The sequence below is a fragment of the Amphiura filiformis genome, chromosome 7 (assembly GCF_039555335.1).
Source record: "Amphiura filiformis chromosome 7, Afil_fr2py, whole genome shotgun sequence".
NCBI lineage: Eukaryota > Metazoa > Echinodermata > Ophiuroidea > Amphilepidida > Amphiuridae > Amphiura > Amphiura filiformis.
The window spans coordinates 8222296-8243669 of NC_092634.1; the positions used below are offsets into that span (position 1 = coordinate 8222296).

A 21374-nucleotide genomic window follows, 5' to 3' on the forward strand; every position below is an offset into this window, starting at 1 on the left:
GTAATTGTGTCAGAGAGTTCTAAAGGTTGTGTTTAACAAGAGATACTAGTAATGTCAACGTTTGTAGCCTAACCCTAACCGCCTAAGGGCTTTTTGGCGACGGGAAGGGAAAGAAGGAAGGAACAAAGAGAGAAAAGAAGGAAAGAAGTTGTTTGCTCTGGGTGGGATTCGAACCCCGAGACCCCTCGCATGCCAGGCACTGGGTCGGCGACACTTTGCCACGGGTCTTGGGCTTCGCTAGCCAGCGAAACCGTGCCTATATCACTTAGGGCGATTGCGTCATCACACCACGTGGGATGCACGCACGAACAGCGCATATATCAAGTAGTATTTTGTAGTATACCATCCAAATCACCACAAACTTGGCCAACATCTCACTTGATTGCGTTTTATGGTCAGCGTGGGCCATGGAATGGTCAACATAATAGTGAAAATCCTCAAAAATAGCCAAATTGGTCAATGACATTGAGGACGTGTATCTTGTACACACTCACTTATTAGTTAATTTCTCCCTATTCTGAATTGCCCCCTTCCTAATAGGTCTAATACATTAATCCTTGAATTACTGTAATGTACACTATACTTCCTGGATAGAGGAATGAGTGTGTACATGGTGCTCATATGAGTAAATCAAGGATAGACAGATTTGACCAGTGTTTTAATATCAGTGGTGTATAACATTTCAGAGGAGACACAACTGCAAAATTGCTTCGCCCGGGTTGCTTCCCTAATGACTTTGCTGGGGCAAAATATGTGAAAACTGCGATATCAATAGTAACATGATCCAAAATATTGTTCAGGGATAAAATGGGGATGCGAAAGAGTAAAGTGTTGTTAAAATGACTGAGGACAAAAAATGACAAATGGGGATGAAAATTTGGTTTCCCCCACTAAAATCCTGGCTATGCCCCCCCAGTGATTACATCATTGGTCTTATCTGCGTGAATACTGGGGAGAAAACATGCAGTGACACAAAAACGTGTTTAAAACGTTTTAAACAGGTTATATTTTGGGGTTTGGTTTGGCAAAAATGCTTTAATAAAATTAAATGTTGGGTTATATAATGGTCATGAAAACGTTTTTAAAACGTTTTATATGAGAACACACTATTATTGTAAAATATGTTTGTAAACATTTATTGCTAAATATTTTGTCAACATTTAAATAACATTATGTTAGTTAGAACAAGTTTTCAAAAAAAATTTTTTTTGAATTTTATGATGATGTTTTCTACCCTTTATATAACCCGACACGTTTTCTGTCATCCTTTTCTAACAGTTTGTGAATAATGTAAAAAACGTTTTGTGTTTGTTGGGCAGATGAAACTAATCTGGTACATTCTGTCAGTGTGAAAATTAAGGAGTCGTATAAAAATATACAACCTTTGATGAAATTAATCAAATTCATTTTTAATTATTAGATAAAGGAAACAGCTTGTAATCCCAGCAAACACAATAATATTTTAAAAACAATATCATGGTTATAAACACGTCTTGGTTTGGAAAATGTTTTAATAACATTTAAATGTCGGTTATATAAAGGTCATGAAAGCATTTTTGTAACGGTTTATATGGAAAAACACTAACATTTTTAGAATGTTGTCAAATATTATAAAAAAAAAAATTATTTTGCCAAAAAATGTTTTCTGACTGTTGTTAAAACGTTTGATATCATACATGACCTGACATTTAAACCTTCTCTGTAAAACGTTTTGTGTTTGCTGGGTTATATGTGTTACCATTTCTTTACAGACAAACACAATAATTTAGTAAACATTGAATTTGAACTTTTTTGTCCAAACCAACAATTTCTCTTCATTTACCATCTACATCCATCTACTACAAATTGCCCAAGCCATTGACCAATCAAAAATATTGCAGCTGTGATGCCATTGCCATGGTCAATGACATGCATTATCATACTGTAAAGACGAATAGTTTCAGTCATTTCAAACCAACTTGTCAGTGTTCCTTTAATTTCTTAGGAATATAATGTATAACATACAAGTTGATAACAAACATACCATGATGCCTGTATCCCTTCTATAGTTTCCTTTCATATATTATGACATACTTGAGATCTGGCATCATGTTTCTGTATATCTTGTCTAACATCATAAAGGTGTGAACAGTTTAACACATCTAGAAAAGATACAATAATTATGTGAATTTTTATAGGCTTTATAACTTCTTACTTGGTTTCAGTTTCTTTTTTTGGGGGGTGAGGTAGGGTGGGTGGGTGCCTAGTTCTGGCCAGAAACTAATGACAGAGGAAAATGTTGCTGTGTGACAAGTAACTTAATATAATATGCATACTCTGTAGGTCATAAGCAGGGGGGAGGTGCAGGGTAAAATCTTCCAACAAATTAGAAACACAGGGACCACTATTTTGTGTTATACTGTTTAAAATAGCAAACCCTGAAAAGTTTTAGGCAGCAAGTATTTATTGAAGGGGGAGAGGGTCATATTCTGTAAATTCTGCACCCTGCAAATATCCTGTGTAATACTACTTACCTGTCATTTACTATTAAACACACTTTTTGCTAGGGCATAAAATCAATTATTTGTTTACTGAACCCAACTGACAAACAAAAAATGCCTCATTAATTTTTGTTTCCAATTTAAGGAAAAATTAGTTTCCTCCATTGGGGGAAAACAGAAAAATACATGTTGTTGTATTTTTCATTTGATGATGATGATGAAAAAAAATAAAATGAATGAAATGAATTTATCTTATATTATCTTGTGATTATCTTGTTTTTCATTATAATTTGTTTTTATATGTTATCTGTACTTTTTTATCTTGTTTTTATATTTTATCTGTGCTTTTATATTTTGTTTTAATATTGTACAGCGCTTTGTGATCTTTTTGATGTAATGCGCTATATAAAATTAAAGTATTATTATTAATATTATTATATTTTGTTTATCTGCTATTGAACTGTGTTATGGAATGTAAAGTTCCGGGTCAAGAACTTTATTTAAAAAATTCATGCATTTTCACACAAAAGTATATGGTTAGTATATGGACAAACATTGTGAGACTTCATAAAATTGCTTCCTCAATTTTGGTTGAAGTCCTAGTTCAAAACTAGGGCTTCAACCAAAATTGAGGAAGCAATTTTGTGAAATCTGACAATGCCCCTTTAAGGCATTTTCATGCTGCAGGTAGACAATAAAAGCAATTGATCAAATCTTTTGGGCATGTCTTCAAATTCATTTATAGTAACAAACGATTCCTACTGCTCGATTGCGTCACAATACATGCAATCCCACGAGTCTTCCACATATATCAGCATGTGGTATTGCATTAATAGATATCTTGGTTTAATTGATGCAATACATTAATCTCATTAATTAATTGCATGTAAGTTATACTTCCGGATTGAAGTAGAGTATGATGACCTGACTAACCAGGAAGTGTAGGTCTGAATGTCAGGGCATTGAAACCAGGCCAAACATTACTATGCCAGCCATACACCTTTTCCTGTCACCTGCCAGTGTTACCACAAAAAAAAGAAAAAAGAGCATTGATTTATAGTGTGCTACACACAGGCACAACACCTAGACGTTGATCCACAAGCCTCAGCACACTTCACAGGTTGTCGCTGACCACTATGGCCCCACATAAACCATTTACCACACAACACATTAGGTGCACAAATGGGCTACAAATGGGAGACCTTATAAAGTGACATCAAGAGCTATCAAGGGCTATCAAGGTGCAGCATTTTTGCCCAAGGTGGGAAGCATTTACGCCAGCCATACACCTTTACCTGTCACAGTGTTGCCATACTGCACATCAGCTGCCCAAATGGGCTACTTGGGGAAGCCTCAGAAGATGACACCAAAGGCTAATTTAGCAACATTCAAGGTGCAGCGTTTTTGCCTGGGATGGAAAGGAGTACTACCATATTATTGAAGTATACAGGGATGGTGGTGCTACCCAAATGGGTGGTTTTTCACAACAAATCCATAGACATGGGTTCATGTTTAAAAACATACAAAAATGGCAAAATTGGGTTTAGATTTTTACCAATAATCCATAGAAATGAGCAAATGTTTCTAAAAAAATCACCCAAAAAGAGCAAACTTTTACCCATTTTTTTTTTATAGTAATGACCCTTAATATTTTGTTGGTTCCTGTCATCAATGAGGAAATAGTCAGATGTGATGGGTTGCCAGTCTTGATGAAACCATTGGTGTAGTAGTGAAACTTAACTAAAATGTAAGTTTATCATTTTGATTTTTCTTGGAATTGTACAAAACGAACTATGTTAATTTATCCTTCACTTTTAAAGAATTCGTACACGATTAAAAAATTTTTTTTTACACTTTCAATGGGAGGTGAATTGACCTTTAAACCTGTGTGTTATTAAATGGAAAAATATGAATGAATGAGCATAACAAAATGCCCAATGCTAATTTGCATGCATATTTGTCCCTTATCAATAATAACACATATACCAACAAAGGCAGTGATGCCAACCTGGTATGTTAACCAACAGTTTGACCCAATTGAGCAGGAAACACCTCCTATGTACTTGTGGCCCTGAACATGTATAACATGTATAAAACAAAACTGCCAAGAGATTACATGAGGTTTTGCTTTAAACATGTTCAGGGGCTAATGATTAAAGGTTTTCGTGCCCAAGAACGACATGTACTGAAATGTGGATTTTTTGCACTACATTTATTTTCACAATTTTTTTTGCTTCAGAATTCTTTTGCAAATTGGGCGTACTGCCAGCTGTCTGTATTATTTTCCACAAGGTCCTATGTATATACTTGATGTTGCGCCAATATACGCGATGGTTAACTCATTAAAGAAACCTTGCAACATAATACAGAAGTGATTGTCACCAATCACCCTCCCTCTGTCTAACATGATTACACACTTACAAATAACGATAGTAACTATGCTCTTAATGTTTGCAATTGATAAAAATAATGTTTTATTTTGAATTTAAATCATTACAAGTACTGTTTAATGCAACAGTTTATAAAACACAAATGTAATATTTATCAGTATTATACATGTATAGCCTATAGAAGACAAATATTACTAATATTTTTACATGAATGCAAGAAGTGAAGTCATCTGCAGCTAGTTACTGCATGTATAGCTGGCAACTTTTGCAGTATTTTTTTTTCACTGAACTTAAAAAGAAAGTCTCTCTTGCAAATCACCCAGCAAATGTGTCGTGCTGTTAATACAATAGAGGTTAATGCAATGGGATATTCCAGTTGAAATCCATACACCTCATATCAAGACATGACCTTAATCTCCCACACAGGGAATTTCAAATGTGGTTACCTGAATTGGTGATTCCATTTGAAATCTACATTCCCTGTGTGTGAGATTAAGGTCATGTCTTCATAGGGGGTGTATGGATTTCAACTGGAATAACCTAATTCTCTGATAAATTCCTTGCTATTAAGTGTTTTGTTGTCACCTACTATGCTTATTGTTTTGGTTAAAATAAAATATCTCAAATTAATTAAAACTTGCCAGTTTCATTCAAATTTTCAAAATTCTCGAACCTTTCCACACGTCACATGATTGTATTAGGCACCTTTTTAAAAACCGCATTAAAGGTACATGACCAGATTATGGTCGGGTTGTAACACATTGTGTTATCTACCCCACATTCAGGCCCATTAGGCGACAAAAACACACACTGTTTTATGGACCAATGGAATGGACTTTTCAAGGGTTGGTTGGTTAGGATTTTTTTCCTTTCTTTTTTTTCTGGAGACTAAAATGATCCTAAAATAAATATATCACAGAAAGCTGGAAAAATGAGAAGAAAAATCATGATTTTAGGGTCGCCAAAAAACAATTCTCCCAAAACACAAAATCTGAGTCGCTTGGGCTTGTGAAACATGTTTTTTTTTTCATCCATTTACCTTTCAAGCACCTTAAAGTACACATTTAACATATGTGACATGATCAACGGGAATGAGTCGCATGTCGGCCCTGGTCCAAAATGAGTTTTACACATGTTTCTAAAGAGGACCTTAGAGCTTTCAGAAACTGAAAACCCCATGTTGATACGACTTTTCTTTCTGAAGTTACACCAATTTATCAATTGCTGAAAACAATATAAAACAAAAGAATTTTAACACTTTCTTTGCCAATATCTCAAAATCAATATTAGCGACATCCGACTCATTTCCCTTGATCGTGTCACATATAGTACATAGTGTTATATAAATAAAATGGTGTTTTCTATTCTCTAGTCACAATATGATGCAATAAGATTAAAACAATTAAAATATAAGAAAATAATGCTCACATTATCATTATGGAATGGTCACAGCTGCTTGGGGGGGACAACCCAAAAGATTGATGAGGTCCTATAAATGTGACCAGCTTTGTTTCATATAGCTAACCCCTACCTGTTCGTCTGCAATGAAACCGGAAGTGGTCAAAATAACACTGATGCTTTATAAGACCAAGAGCATCAGAGAAGGGTAATCAATATTTTAAACCCCACACCTTCCTAATAAGACTAGTCATTTATAGCTCATCATTGATCTTTGGGGTTGTTCCCTGAAATTAAGACTCTGTGACTTATTATTGACCCTAACATGACCCAACAGGTCAAACTTCATTGATTGACATCTGGAAATGAGCAACATGGTCTTTACAGTCGCGTGAAATTATTTTGCATGATCAACTTAAGTTTGAATTTGTGTCAATTTAGAATCATTTCAAATACCATCTGAGAGTACAGATCACAGAAATAATAAATAAGTACTATGAAGCAACTCTATAAAACTGTTTAAAATTGGTGCATTCAAAAGGTTAAAAAACACAACTTGATGCTTTCTTGATATGATTTGAAAGTGTATTTCCCCTTTCATACAAAGTGTTTTAAAATCAGTTTTCTGACCTTAAAGGCATTAACTTAACACAGGCACTGATTGGCTGCTTAATTCTGTGTTGATTATAATCAGTAACACATTCATAGCCACATAACAGTGGTGACAGTGCTTCAACTAATGTCTCCTGCAGTGACTAATTCAAACCATTGTCTTAAGGCATCACACAGTGTCTCTGGTAGAGAGTTGATATCCCTCAAGATGATATAGAATGGGAATGGGAAATGCTCCATATATGACTGGATATCTGGCATCATACCTGCTCCATGGAAGATGGGAACTTTTATGTCCAAGATTGAGTCCTGTAAATAATAATTACAAAAATAATATGAAAGAAAATTAGTTCTAAACCTTGCACAAACTTAAAGGCCCAATTCAGTGATTTGCTCATCTGGACGATCGTAAAAATCATCAAAATTCAGATTTTGGTACCTTTGTCATTGTCATAAATATGTAAACATAGCCTGCAGTGGGTCAGCCGAAAGCCGTGTATATAAAACAAAAATAAGGAATTTACATGGATCTGTAATTTAGATACTGACAGTATTCTGAATTAGCTACATGTATTTGAATGGGGGTTCAACTTTGTTAATACTGCTGTTTTCTTTGTGTTTTGCCAAATTTTTCATTTCAAAAATACCAAATGACAATTTGAATTACTTATCCTTCACTTTTAAGCAATTTATAAACAATTATAACTTTTTTACACTTTCGCTGGGATCACTGAATGGGTCTTTAAAGGAATGATAAGAAATATTCTGGACAATTATGATTAGGGTTAAGATCAGGGTTAGCTTTGCTTTAAAGATGTGGAAAATATTTGACACTCTTCCAATAAAAATCCAAATTATTTCCAAAACTCATTTTTGAAAGCACCAACTACTCACCCTGGTATTTGGATTATCAATAACCACAAACACTAAGAAGACATTAGCATCCCTGGCAGCACGTACAGCCGCTTTGACAGTCTCCATTCCTTCCAAGAATAGACCACGCCCATCAGAGACTACCAGTAACAGTTGTGATGTCTCTAGATTGGCACCGCCTGAGTGTAGCCTGGACCGAGCTGATAGCATGGTGGCTGTGGTATACTTCAACAGCTAGAAATGAGATTAAAGTGTAAAAAGGTAATATCTTATAGCTTCGTAAACAATATTATGTAGTGAATATGATTATCCCGTAATATACTAGCTTTATTGGATATGTGATGGCATGCTTTCAATTTTGATGGGGTGTTGAGGAAATAATGAACAAGAAACAGAGAAGACATGAGATTTTATTTACAGGAATTCCTTTTTTTTTTTCCCAAATGTTTGTATCTTTATTTCTGGTTGTCCCTGTTTTTTTTTTCCATATTTGACGCACTTTTTCTTTTTTTTCAGAATTTTCCTGTTTTTTTAATTGAAATGTATTCTAATGCCTGATCAAGTAGGCTATTTGATATTCTAAGCTTGAAAATATCAAATCTTATTGTAGTGGATATCAGTTGCGCCAGCATCTACTACTAAATATTCGACCTACCTGACGTTTACAACACGGTAGAGAATAGTAAAATAAACATTCCTATCATTCTCTAATTAAGTTAATCATTACCTTGATACTACTAGTAACCCATCAGAACAACCAACCATCTAGTTAACTTTTATAAACTCAAGTTCAGTTTTGACCAAAATATCAATCTCCAATTAATTGACAGGAAGTCATCAACATCAGACAGACAACTGGCTCATGTTATCAAATGACACAAAGTTAATATCTTGGGTCTACTTTAATATGACTCAATCTTTTAAGGTCAATGTGTATTAAATATATCACATGCACTTAACATGTACCTTTGATGGTTAAGCTTTCTCAGTGTGCTAGCCATAGGCTTGAAATTTTGAGATATATTCTCAAAATATCAAAAGCTATCTCAAGAACCACTGAACCAATCAGGCTTGTTTGTACTCATTATAATGCATTTTTCATGCTGATTCCAAATATGGTCATAAAAATGTACAATTCTGAAATTTTTGAATTTGATTTTTTTAAGACTTGTCGTCTGCACCCACATGGAGAGAGTTAAGCTGCATTAAATTAAACTCTGGGATCTTAAAATAACTTTTAAGCACCATCCACATTTGAAAAGTTCAGATGCAAAAGGGGATATACGCCATTTTCAAACTTTTTGAGTTGAGACCACCAACATTTTTCCTAGCTTTAAATTGGCACCCTACTTAAAAAATTCCATGATAAATTATTGGAAATATGATCAAATGTAGCACATATTTTTTTTTTTTTTTTTTTACAAATTTCTTTATATTTGACCAGATATATAAAAATGGATATAAATTATATGACACAAGCTAGTTCATGGAGGGACTGAATCATGTCACATTGTCAGCTTTAATATAGATGTGAACTCTTCATTTCTTATAATGATGTATATTCATACGTAGCGGTAAACGTAAATAGAAAGCAAAATTATACTTCTACGCTACTCAAATTTGTTGTTGCTAGTGATTTAGTGATCGGAGGTGTCCTATTACTACATCACTAGCAACAACAATCTTCAGAGCAATAACATCCGCTAAAGACGCTGGTTGACCCGATGAAAGCGCTCCGGTGAGTGTACCAAATTTGAGTAGCGTAGAAGTATAATTTTGCTTTCTATCTTCATTTCTTGTTTCTTTAATATCATAATTTTATTACAATCTTACCTGAGCTATTTTTGTTTTTCGTTGTGAGAATGTAAACTGTCTGAGAATCTTGGCTCCTGATTGGTCGGTGAACTGCTCATGGAATGGATGCAGTAGCTGTACAGACTCACCAAAACTGTGAAATAAAGAATATAACATAGGAGCACAAATATCATTATAGGTAATGTCGCAATATTGTTTTACAGGGACTTCATGTACATTTGTTCAAATCGACTTTGCACTGCTAATTTTATATACTTGAATCTGGAGTAATTCCAGTTGCTTTTAAATTTGAATTTTGGTAAGTTTGATTTGTGTTCTTGCAGATGCATCAATTTACACTTTCACATTTGATTTATCAGTTGCGATACAAGTTGGATGCTAAAATGACATGCATGAGACAGAAGTTCACTCACAAAAGAGGAAAAGCACCAAAAAGGAGGAAAATTAATGAGTCTCAAAAAGGAGGAATTCTTCTAATCCAAGGAAGAATCTCATCCCTGAATGAATGAATTTCGCATATAGTTAACAACGACTTGGCTTTGCCAGTTCAAAACTAACTGCAGCCAGCTCAGAGGTAAACTCGTAGATCATCACAAGGGACTTTTTCCATGGAAATTCTTCTAAAATGGAAACATTTATAAATTTTTTAAATAACTGACTCACCTGCACACAGCTAATTCTCCTGCTTCCAGCCAAGTTAACGCATTACTTATAACAGCTAAAGATTCAAAAGCGAGCTGAAAGAAAACAAAGAACCATACAATATTTAACTTTTGCTGGGTATATTTCTAAAACACAATGTAACTTTTAGTGATATGTCTAGGGGATGGCTCTGGATTTTCTGAAAAATCTGCCTATTTTGAACTCATTTAAGCCTAAAATGACTCCCCAAGGTAACCATCTTACACACTTATGACTTTCCTTTGGATAATTAATATGCACCCACAAACTAACTTTGTAATGTTAAAGCAAGAGAGTTAATGTAGTTGAATCTTGGATATAGTTGACATTTGTTACTCCCCACCCTACCACTATCAGCAGGCGGCGGATGACATGATCGAGCCGGCAACTTGTGAATCCGCCCGGCCGTATGGCATTTTCCAATATACTCGGTTAGTTTTGTGGGGTTCATTATCGAACCCCAACGGTTTTAGCTTGTATTTATATTATTTATCAACATAGGCCTATTTGTTTGTGAAGTTATTGATATTCTTAAGGGTCTTGATACCAACAAGTCTCCCGGTCCTGATAATATTCTTCCTGTTTTCTTAAAATCGTGTGCAAGTGAATTAGCTCCTGTTTTGTGTACCTTTTTTAATGAATGTATTTCAAAGGGTGAAATTCCGTCTGCTTGGAAGTGTGCAAATGTTGTGCCTATTTACAAAGGCTCTGGTAAGCCTAAGAATGCTATTTCGAGTTACAGGCCAGTTTCCGTAACAGCAATCCTCTGTAAGGTCATGGAAAGATTGGTTTGCAAACGTCTTCTAGGTTATCTTGATGAGCATGACATTCTTTCAGATAATCAATTTGGTTTTCGACATGGTAGGAATTGTGAGCAGATGTTGGCTAAATTTTATCATTTTCTCAGTGGTAACCTTGATAACAGCAAATATTGTAATCTGGTGGATGGGATTTTTCTTGACTTTAGTGCTGCTTTTGATAGAGTAGATCATACAATTTTGTTACAAAAGCTTCATTACTATGGTATCAGGAATAATGTGCTTAACTGGATTCAAAGCTTTCTTTCTGGGAGAAAACAGAGAGTTATCTTTGGCGGAGCTAAATCTGATTGGGCTTCAGTCACATCGGGTGTTCCTCAAGGTTCTGTTTTGGGGCCCATCTTGTTTCTGTTACTTGTAAATGACATTAATGACAACCTGTCCGCTGCCTTATTTCAATTTGCTGATGACCATACACTTGTACGCTCTATTAGAACTTTTGAGGATCAAGTTGCACTGCAGAAAGATCTTGACACAATTCACAAGTGGACCATTGAGAATAAACTCCCCCTGAATGCTTCTAAGTGTGGTGTTGTTAATTTTTCGAGGTCTAGGACTTGCAGTCTTTTTACATACAAGTTAGGTGGTATTCCAAGTAAGGTTGTTGATGAGTATAAACTGCTTGGTGTTGTTTTCAATTCTTCCCTATCGTTCTCTTCACATGTCGATATAATCTGTAAAAAGGTTTCTCGCCTAACTGGTTTTGTCATCAGAACTTCTCGCCATATGCACTTCGGTGCTCTTCTACATCTATTTAAGGCATTGATACTCCCTCACCTTACTTACTGTGCTGTTATTTGGAATCCTTGTCAGACTGGCCTGCTTGATAGGTTAGATAAGAGTCAGAGAAAGATTTCTAAAGTTTTGATGTATAGGAAGAGGTGTCCTTCTGATCTTTCATATGAGTCTAGATTAGATGAATTTGGATTGTCTCGAGACAGCAGGAAAGCACAACAACGCAAAGAATAGACTCCGCATTGCCCCCACGATCATGAGGACCATTTAATACACATAAGCTAATTTATAATAATTTCACAATCTCATAGAAATTAAGACTATATTGAGATAATAACAGATTTCATATCAATTAAACAAATTATATACATTGAGATAATTAATTGCAGCAAGCATTTGGAATTATTTATTATCTTCATATAAATCAATAAATACACAAATTATTGGAAAAAATGTGTACAAGCCAACCATACAGGCTGGACAAACAAAAGTTGACTTCTGAATCACATTTAACCAAATTTCATCTTAAGCAAATCTTAAGCATATCTTAAACAGATACATCTTTGGATCAAACAGAGGATTGGATTGGAAAACAGCATTTTTAACTGCAATTAAATAATTAAAAATCTCCAAAAGAATAAACAATGCCAACACTAGCAAACGAACAGTTTATATTCAGCAAGATCCGGCATCAATGCTTAAACCATTTACTGATATATAATATATTATTAAATCCACCGGTATTTACAACCAAGTAAATAAAGATACTCCAAATAAGCAACAAAGCATTTATAACCCTGGTCTAAAAACGCAGTAGAAAGCGAGGAAAGCATGAAGGCAACCAATAGCCCACTATAAAACGCAGTAGAAAGTGGAGACAATCTACTGACAAGATTCTTCAGGTTTTGAAGAAACTCCACCACCCTCAATAAAAACGCAGCAGAAAGTGGAGACAATCTACTGACGAGATTCTTCAGGTTTTGAAGAAACTCCACCACCCTCTATAAAAACGCAGTAGAAAGTGGAGACAATCTACTTACGAGATTCTTCAGGTTTTGAAGAAACTCCATACAAAGCTTTCAATAACCCAATAAACCAATTCAATACCATAAAACACAGTAGAAAGTGGAGACAATCTACTGACGAGATTCTTCAGGTTTTGAAGAAACTCCATACAAAGCAATCAATAGCCCAATAAAACCAACCAATACCATAAAACGCAGTAGAAAGTGGAGACAATCTACTGACGAGATTCTTCAGGTTTTGAAGAAACTCCAAACAAAGCTTTCAATAGCCCAATAAAACCATTCAATACCATAAAACGCAGTAGAAAGTGGAGACAATCTACTGACGAGATTCTTCAGGTTTTGAAGAAACTCCATACAAAGCTTTCAATAACCCAATAAACCAATTCAATACCATAAAACGCAGTAGAAAGTGGAGACAATCTACTGACGAGATTCTTCAGGTTTTGAAGAAACTCCATACAAAGCAATCAATAGCCCAATAAAACCAACCAATACCATAAAACGCAGTAGAAAGTGGAGACAATCTACTGACGAGATTCTTCAGGATTTGAAGAAACTCCATACAAAGCATTCAATAGCCCGATAAAACCAATCAATACCATAAAACGCAGTAGAAAGTGGAGACAATCTACTGACGAGATTCTTCAGGTTTTGAAGAAACTCCACCACCCTCTATAAAAACGCAGTAGAAAGTGGAAACAAAATACTGACGAGATTCTTCAGGTTTTAAGAAACTCCACCACCCTCTACAAAAAGCGCAGTAGAAAGTGGAGACAATCTACTGACGAGATTCTTCAGGTTTTGAAGAAACTCCATACAAAGCATTCAATAGCCCAATAAAACCAATCAATACCATAAAACGCAGTAGAAAGTGGAGACAATCTACTGACGAGATTCTTCAGGTTTCAAAGAAACTCCACCACCCTCTATAAAAACGCAGTAGAAAGTGGAGACAATCTACTGACGAGATTCTTCAGGTTTTGAAGAAACTCCTTACAAAGCATTCATTCCCCTTCTTATAAAACGCAGTAGAAAGTGGAGACAATCTACTAATGATATTCTTCAAGATTTGAAGAAATTCCATACAAAGCCTCTATTTTTAAGCATAAAGCAGCATAATTGGACATACCATTTTATTGGAGTATCTTTAACCATATTTAGTTAACTGATTTACCCTTCCAGCTTTTGGGAGGGTGGGTGGGATTTTTTGATCCATCAAGATCGAAGGAACAATTGCAAGTGCATCACTAGGAGAACTATGGACATAACAAAGGAATGAAAAAAATAAGGCGGAGACCTGAATGGCTGCACACCACTAAAGTGACAGCTGACTGGACAGAAAAACTGAGCTTGTTGCTATAACAACATAACAACAACCCCTAAATTAAAACTGAATTGACCAAGAGACCAAAAAACTTTAAGTGTACTTGAGAATGCTCAAGTGGAAATAAGAGGATAAGCCTCTACACCTAGATGCACATGACAGCCTAATGTCCCCTGCTGCTGAGACAATCTAGTTTTTAAAAGATTTGCAACTTTAAAAAACGGAATTACTTAAAACATGTAACTTATTTGATTTGTTGAGGTTGATCTTCTGCTTTAAATTGATTAATGGAATTGGTCCTTCTTCTTTTTGCCAATTTTTCAAGCCTTCTAAGGTTAAGGAGTTTAGGTATCTCCACTGTAGTTCTCATACCAATGCCTTTTTCAACTCCACGTTTGTGATATGAACTTCCCACTGATGTACGCTCTGCGCCCTCCCTTACCTTGTTTAAGGCCATGTGTAAAGAGCATTTTATGATGTAATTATGTTTTTCATAGGCTTGTTTACTGTTAAGTTATGTCATAGAGTGTTTCACTCATTTTTTCATGCAAATGTTTTTGCTTTAATTTATGCGTGTCTTGTATCTATCTTATTATTATTATTATTATTATTATTATTATTATTATATGTACTTTAATATAAGCAGGAAAGAAGAACACATTGTGCTTGGACTGTTTAGTCTATTTCTTCTTTCCTGGATTGTCATTTAAATTGCTTTTAATGTTTTTTCATGTTTGTAATTTATGGCAATTGAAATAAATATTATTATTATTATATATTTCAAGCGTTTTAAAATTTCAAAATAATCCCATTCAATTACACGATTTACTGAATTTAGAGAATGCAATGCGGCCACCACCTGACTAACAGAAGAAATTTACTACAATACAATTATTATTGAGACAATTATGAAAATAAGAGAAATGCATTTACCTGTTTAGAGTGGTTATCAGCCATACTGGATGAATCATCTACAGCAAGTAGGATCTGGTATTGTCTCTTGCTTGGCTTACTACGCCTCAACCAAATCTTATCCTTACGAAAACCACTGGCAATATATGGGATCACTTTACGCATATTGATGCGCTTGCCAGTACGGAAATCACCTCTGTTGAGAAAATACAAACACAATTTAGTGATAAAAAGTTGAACATTTTTTTGGTGTCATAATTGTTAGACTTGTTGCCATTAACATCCTCTATCAGCTTCTTCATAATGGACTATTCCAGCTGAAATCCATACACTCCCTATATTACCTTAATCTCCCACACAGGGGGTGTAGATTTCAAATAGAGTCACCCCTGGGCTTCTAGGAAGAACAAAATTGTGTTTTCAACTTATTGAGTGTCCCAGGTTAAAGAAAAAGAAAAAACAAAAATCAGGTAACCCCATTTGAAATTCACACTCCCTGTGTGGAAGATTAAGAGCATGTCTTCACATAAAAAGTTGAACATTTTTTTGGTGTCATAATTGTTAGACTTGTTGCCATTAACATCCTCTATCAGCTTCTTCATAATGGACTATTCCAGCTGAAATCCATACACTCCCTATATTACCTTAATCTCCCACACAGGGGGTGTAGATTTCAAATAGAGTCACCCCTGGGCTTCTAGGAAGAACAAAATTGTGTTTTCAACTTATTGAGTGTCCCAGGTTAAAGAAAAAAGAAAAAACAAAAAATCAGGTAACCCCATTTGAAATTCACACTCCCTGTGTGGAAGATTAAGAGCATGTCTTCACATAGAGTTGTATGGATTTTAACTGGCATGAAATGACCCAATTTCTGCAAGATAGCAACTGCATATGCTCAGAAATACCTGGACATCAATTGGTGTTGTAGACAGCTATTAGAATTGGGTGTGATTTCCAGGTATTCCATAACTTGAAACTTCCAACAAATGTTGCTGATGATTCATTGAAATATTTCTAACAGCCATAAAATAAGACTTGCACATTTCTTTTAATATATCCTTACTTAACACACAGAATGGTCACTTTTATAAGTAACACTGTACACACTCTTACCTTAATTTAGATGCTTTAGTAGGCTCTAGTACTAGTCTGAGTTGCTCACAGAGATCCCTAGCTAAGCCTGAGGTCATGGACTCATAACGATGCCACATAGCTTGAGAATCACGCTCCTGATAACAAAAAGACAAACAATGTACAATAAGCAACTCCATGTGTAACACAAATGTAGTGAGTAAATACAAGTATGGAATCAAATTCAATTTGGAAATAAACATACATACATACAACCATTACACTCAAAATGTTCTCTCTTATGCTACTTTTTTGTCCTTTGCTATTTTGCAACATACTTTTTATTAAAATTCTATTATAGTGACTATATTTCAGAGTGTAAATAACACTGCAACAAGGCTTATTCAATGATAGGTTTCATTATTGACACCACAATTGAATAGATTTTGATTTCTCTCTCCAAATTTAGAAACAGTGATTGGGTTTAGTGATATTCAAAGACTTGTTTCATGATATGAGCAAAACATGATCATATTTGAAAATAAATAAACAACTGAAACTCGGTGTCTAAGTGAACTCAACTGTTTGGAACACAAAAATGTTAGGTGCTTTTTCAAATCAGTCACATGTAAAATGTCTTTTACTCCTTACACATGACCATGAGCATTGAATGTGTAAGCCAAGGCATCAGGAATTTTCTGAAATGTCGACCAGACTTGACTACGATCAGTAACAGCACTGCGTTTTTGAAATGTCCAAGGCATTGATTGTAAACATTAAGCTGAATTTATACTCGATTGCTTTTTGCTCAGTGCTTATTTCCATTTTCAGAGCATCGAGCCTATCAATCGATACAAATCGCTGAGGCAAAAACAACGTCGCTTGTGTGAGTTGAAGAAATCTCAACTCCCGAGTGATGTAACTTGTCACATGAATGCATCGACCACAGCAATCATTTCCTACCAACTGAATCTATTACTTTGCTAATTTACCTTTCTCGATCATTATCTTTCGGAGATGATTATTGACAGTAATAGATGTGATAAGAATGTATTTTGTGGCCTCTTGAATAGCAAAATTCAGCGGTTGCCCATCGCTTTCCAAAAGCGGTGCATTGCAATCCCTCAGCGATCGAGTATAAATTAGCTTTACAATCCCATAGTCCAGTGTAAGGGAAATTTACAAGTGACTGGTTTGAAAAAGCACATGACATTTGTGTGCTCCAAGCACTCTACATAATAGTTCCATACCTCTTCAGGTGTGCCATGCATCTGGTTAAGCATACCAAGCTGCTTCTCCAATTCTAATCTTAAAACTTCCATTTCCTGAGGGTCAACAGGTCGAAGGTCAGACACAGATGCATGATGGGATGTTAACTCTCGTACTGTGTGGATGGTGGAAATATTACTTCGATCTGCTTTGGGTTGGTCTATGATAAGAGTAAAAATAATCAGAATGAGTTATATTATATAATGTAAGAAAAATGTCAAACCTATGAATAATTATAATTTTTTTATTTGGAATAAAATCTGGAGACTGTTTACTGCATCATATCTAACGATTGACTTTGAAAACATAAGTTATCTCTGAGTTTTATTAATTACAACTTATATTTTGGTCAAAAGATCTTGATCACAGAAAAAGGCTAGTGACTCTAAAAGCAATATAATGCAAAATTTCACACCAATTCAATATTTAGATTTTATACTAATCCCAGGGTATATAAAATTTCCAATTTGCACAATTCCCTTGCTGATGCCTGCTACATGTAAATACCTTTGTCATCTACTCCTTCCTCCATCTTGTCTTCTTCCTTCATCACCTCTGGGTTTGGTTCTTTTGTCTCTCCTTCACCATCTGCATTCTGATTCTCTGAACTCAACTTGGATGCAGGAAGGTTTGCCACTTTCTCTTGGTCCTGCAAGAACAAGATATAAACACATAGTTAACAATTCTCTTGTACAACTTTCAAGACAATTTACCCTCAAATATTTCAGTTCAGTTTTTACTTTTCCAAAACAAAATCAAATTACAATATTATAAGAGATCAAAAAAATGGAAGGATGGCCATAACAGATCAAAGAACTATGGCCACCCCTGAGAATAGCTCTGTGTACAACAAAATGGTAAATTTGCCATAATGGATTATGGATTCTCATGCATTGGGCTTTACAATTGGGCTTTACAAACAACCCCCCCCCAAAAAAAGCAACAATAAACCCACTAAAAAGCACATTGTTTAAATCAAAGATTGTGGGATGCATAATGAAATAATTAGGAGCAACACAGACACATGTCAAGAGTCTGGACTCTACACTGGAAAAACGTTGGTCGAAATCATTGTTGGGCGACAACTTTTTATCAATTTATTGTTGAAATAATATTTAACAAAATGTAGAATTTATGACATTGACCAAAGCCCAATGTTGGGAAATACATAATTGATGAGAAGTGTTGGGTAAAACGAAAGTAAATTCTAAAACAGTGGGTGGTTTGGATTTGCCCAACAGTTGGTAGGCATGCAGATTTCCACAACATTGCACAAACTTCGCACAACAGTTTTGCAGTGTATAAAGTGTAATCTCTTTGATCCAAACAAACCTCTTGTGTTTCCATCTGATCCAGTGGTTTGACCTCCTCCCCTTCCTCTAAGTTATCTCCTTCCTCCTCTGGGATGTTAGGGACTGGTTGCTCCTTGAGTTGGTCCTCAGATGCTGCATCTAGAGTCTGGGCATCATAGTGGGATGATGCATCCTTGATGTGCTCATACATGTCTGATGTCTCATCTGGCTCTGGCTTCTGCAAAAGTTTATTAAAATAGAAAATAATATTTTGGGGTTTTATAATCCACAATTTAAGATTTTTGGCTGAATGCAAAAAATAATTCAACTCACAATTTGATTTGTGGGATTACAGGTTGTGCCCAAAATGTTCTGGCATGTTCTGAAAAGTTTGACACTTCCTTTTAATAAGTATTGTACTGATCCTTTTTAATTGAAAATACTGTAGAATTCCATCTACAAGCATATATGCCTTTAACCCTATTCTATTACCCCCATCAATTTTGTGCCAAATGGCTTAATATGCATGTAAAAAATATTTACACAAATAAGGTCTTATCTTTTGAACAGTTTTGATAATTTATCACTTCTCTATCAACAAAAAACCTACTACCATTTACATGTTGGAAACCTGCATATTTTAACAATTTTTAGGCCAAATTTTGCCCTAAAAATAGCCCAAAAATGTCCATAAACTTTTTAAATATAGTACATATCAACTTGGATTTCTTTTAATTATATGTAGAAACACGGCAGTGTATTTAAAACTGCATCAAAAATGTAAATCAAAATATTTTTTCATAATTTTTGGTCATTACGCTCATATGAGCTCATTAATTATTCATGAGCAAATTTTTTACATAGTTAATTATTAAACTTGTTTTTCTAAAAGCTTAACGTCCATGCTTGCCAATGGTATGCTTCTTATTGGTTTTTACCCAACCAATAACACTGCAACGCAGTAGTTAATATGATACCTCCACACCACTCAAATATACCACTTTTGTGGGGGTAATAGAATAGGGTAGATGGAATTCTACGGTATTTATAGTTTCCTTAATCCCTTACTTCATCCTTATCTTCTCCTTGTCCCCTGTCTTCTGCTTGATCCATAGTTCTCAGTCTCTTATGTACCCTCTCATCAGCAGACCCCATGGTCCTGTCAGCATCAGACTGTCCTGGTCGTCTCTTATAATTCTGTCTGTCTGCTGTGTCCTTGTCTCTCTGTGACATGTCTGAGGTTGTTGTACCTTCATGGCCTTCCTCTTGTTTGGAATCAGCAGTTCCGACACTTTGTTTCTGCAAAGTATTATTTAAATATAGAATTGCAGATTCATACGTAGTGGTAATAAAATGAAAGTAAATTAAATTAAACTTCAACACTACTTGTTTATTTTCGCTTACGGGAGCGCTTTGAGAACTTCCTCGTCGTCAGCCGATGTTGATGGCTCGATGTATTTCTTGGAAACGGCTAGAGACAACCTGATCAAACCCAGCGGCACCAGGGGCAGGACTTTTCCGACTTCTGTGACGTCATCCAGTGTGATGTCACATGATCAGGTTGGTCTCTAGCCGTTTGCAAGAAATACATCAGAGCCATCAACATCGGCTGACGATGAGGAAGTTCCTCGAAAGTGCTCCCGGTAAGCGAAAATAAACAAGTAGTGTTGAAGTTTAATTTAATTTACTTTCATATTATTTAAATGATTTAAAAATTAACAGGGCATTTCATGATCCATAGCCTCATCCCCCCACTTTTGTCAAAAAAGTTGAGATTTTTATATCACTGGAAACCTCTGGCTACATAATGTTTATGTGCAAAAAATTTCATTAATACGTTTAGCAAAGATATCATGAAATTTGAATTTCGTTCTGGTATACCAGAAAGAAATTACAACACATTGTTTAGATGGAGCAGTGTAATACACGTAATCATGCATTAACTCGCAAACCCAAAATCAGAATCAAGTGAAATTTTGGTAATAACCTTTTTTCGTGGATATCTTCTGAAAAATGTCATAAGAGGATGCTGGGATCACGAAATACTCCTTTAATATATTTGCACATCTGATTTTTCACTCAGTCAATGAGCAAAGAGTAAAGCATTAGGCTATCCCCTGTGGAAGATTCAGCTAAAGTCTTCTCAGAGGGAGTATGGGTTTCAAATAGAACAGACAATTTCCATTTGAAATAATCACTTCAGGTGTGGAGTAGTTAGTTTCATCATTTCAATTTTATTCGTAATACACATAAAAACAGATATATTGAAAAGGAATACATTTAAGGCCAGACAGGAGGGTTGAGATGAAAATTATATAGTTAAAGTCATAATATCGAGGGAGTATGGGTATTACCAATTTCCTTTGAAAAACACACTCCCTCTATGCAAGATGTTTCTTATATCTTCCACATGCGTGTCACATTTATTGGACCAATTTGCCGAAAAGTTAATTTAATTTCTCACCTCTTTAGTTTTTTCCTCTTCAGATTTCCCAGCATCCTCTACTGCTACTTCCTGTTTGTTTTTATCATCTGTGGATTCCTGTGATTTGCCATAATTCTCAGCTAGTTGTGGGAGTTCTTCTGGGTGGTGTGCCTTGTCTGGTTTCATTTCACCGCTAGCATCCTCCTCCTCCTCAGCCTCAGGCTCCTCTGCATTCTCATCCTGTGGTTATA

At 35.2% G+C, this 21374-nt stretch overlaps 1 protein-coding gene across 1 annotated transcript in view; it reads right to left on the reverse strand.

The window, feature by feature from the left end:
* Positions 1–6334: 6334 nt before the first annotated feature.
* LOC140157609 (midasin-like) overlaps positions 6335–21374 on the reverse strand; it is a 153986-nt gene continuing 138946 nt past the window's right edge. The window contains exons 88-98 of the mRNA XM_072180849.1: positions 21163–21363; positions 19767–19997; positions 18739–18936; positions 17914–18055; positions 17388–17566; positions 16180–16295; positions 15088–15262; positions 10232–10305; positions 9587–9701; positions 7775–7987; positions 6335–7189 (exon numbers count right to left, since the gene is read on the reverse strand). Of these exons, the coding sequence (XP_072036950.1) occupies positions 7001–7189; positions 7775–7987; positions 9587–9701; positions 10232–10305; positions 15088–15262; positions 16180–16295; positions 17388–17566; positions 17914–18055; positions 18739–18936; positions 19767–19997; positions 21163–21363 (1833 nt within the window). The 3' untranslated portion in view covers positions 6335–7000. The remainder of the gene's footprint in view (positions 7190–7774; positions 7988–9586; positions 9702–10231; positions 10306–15087; positions 15263–16179; positions 16296–17387; positions 17567–17913; positions 18056–18738; positions 18937–19766; positions 19998–21162; positions 21364–21374) is intronic.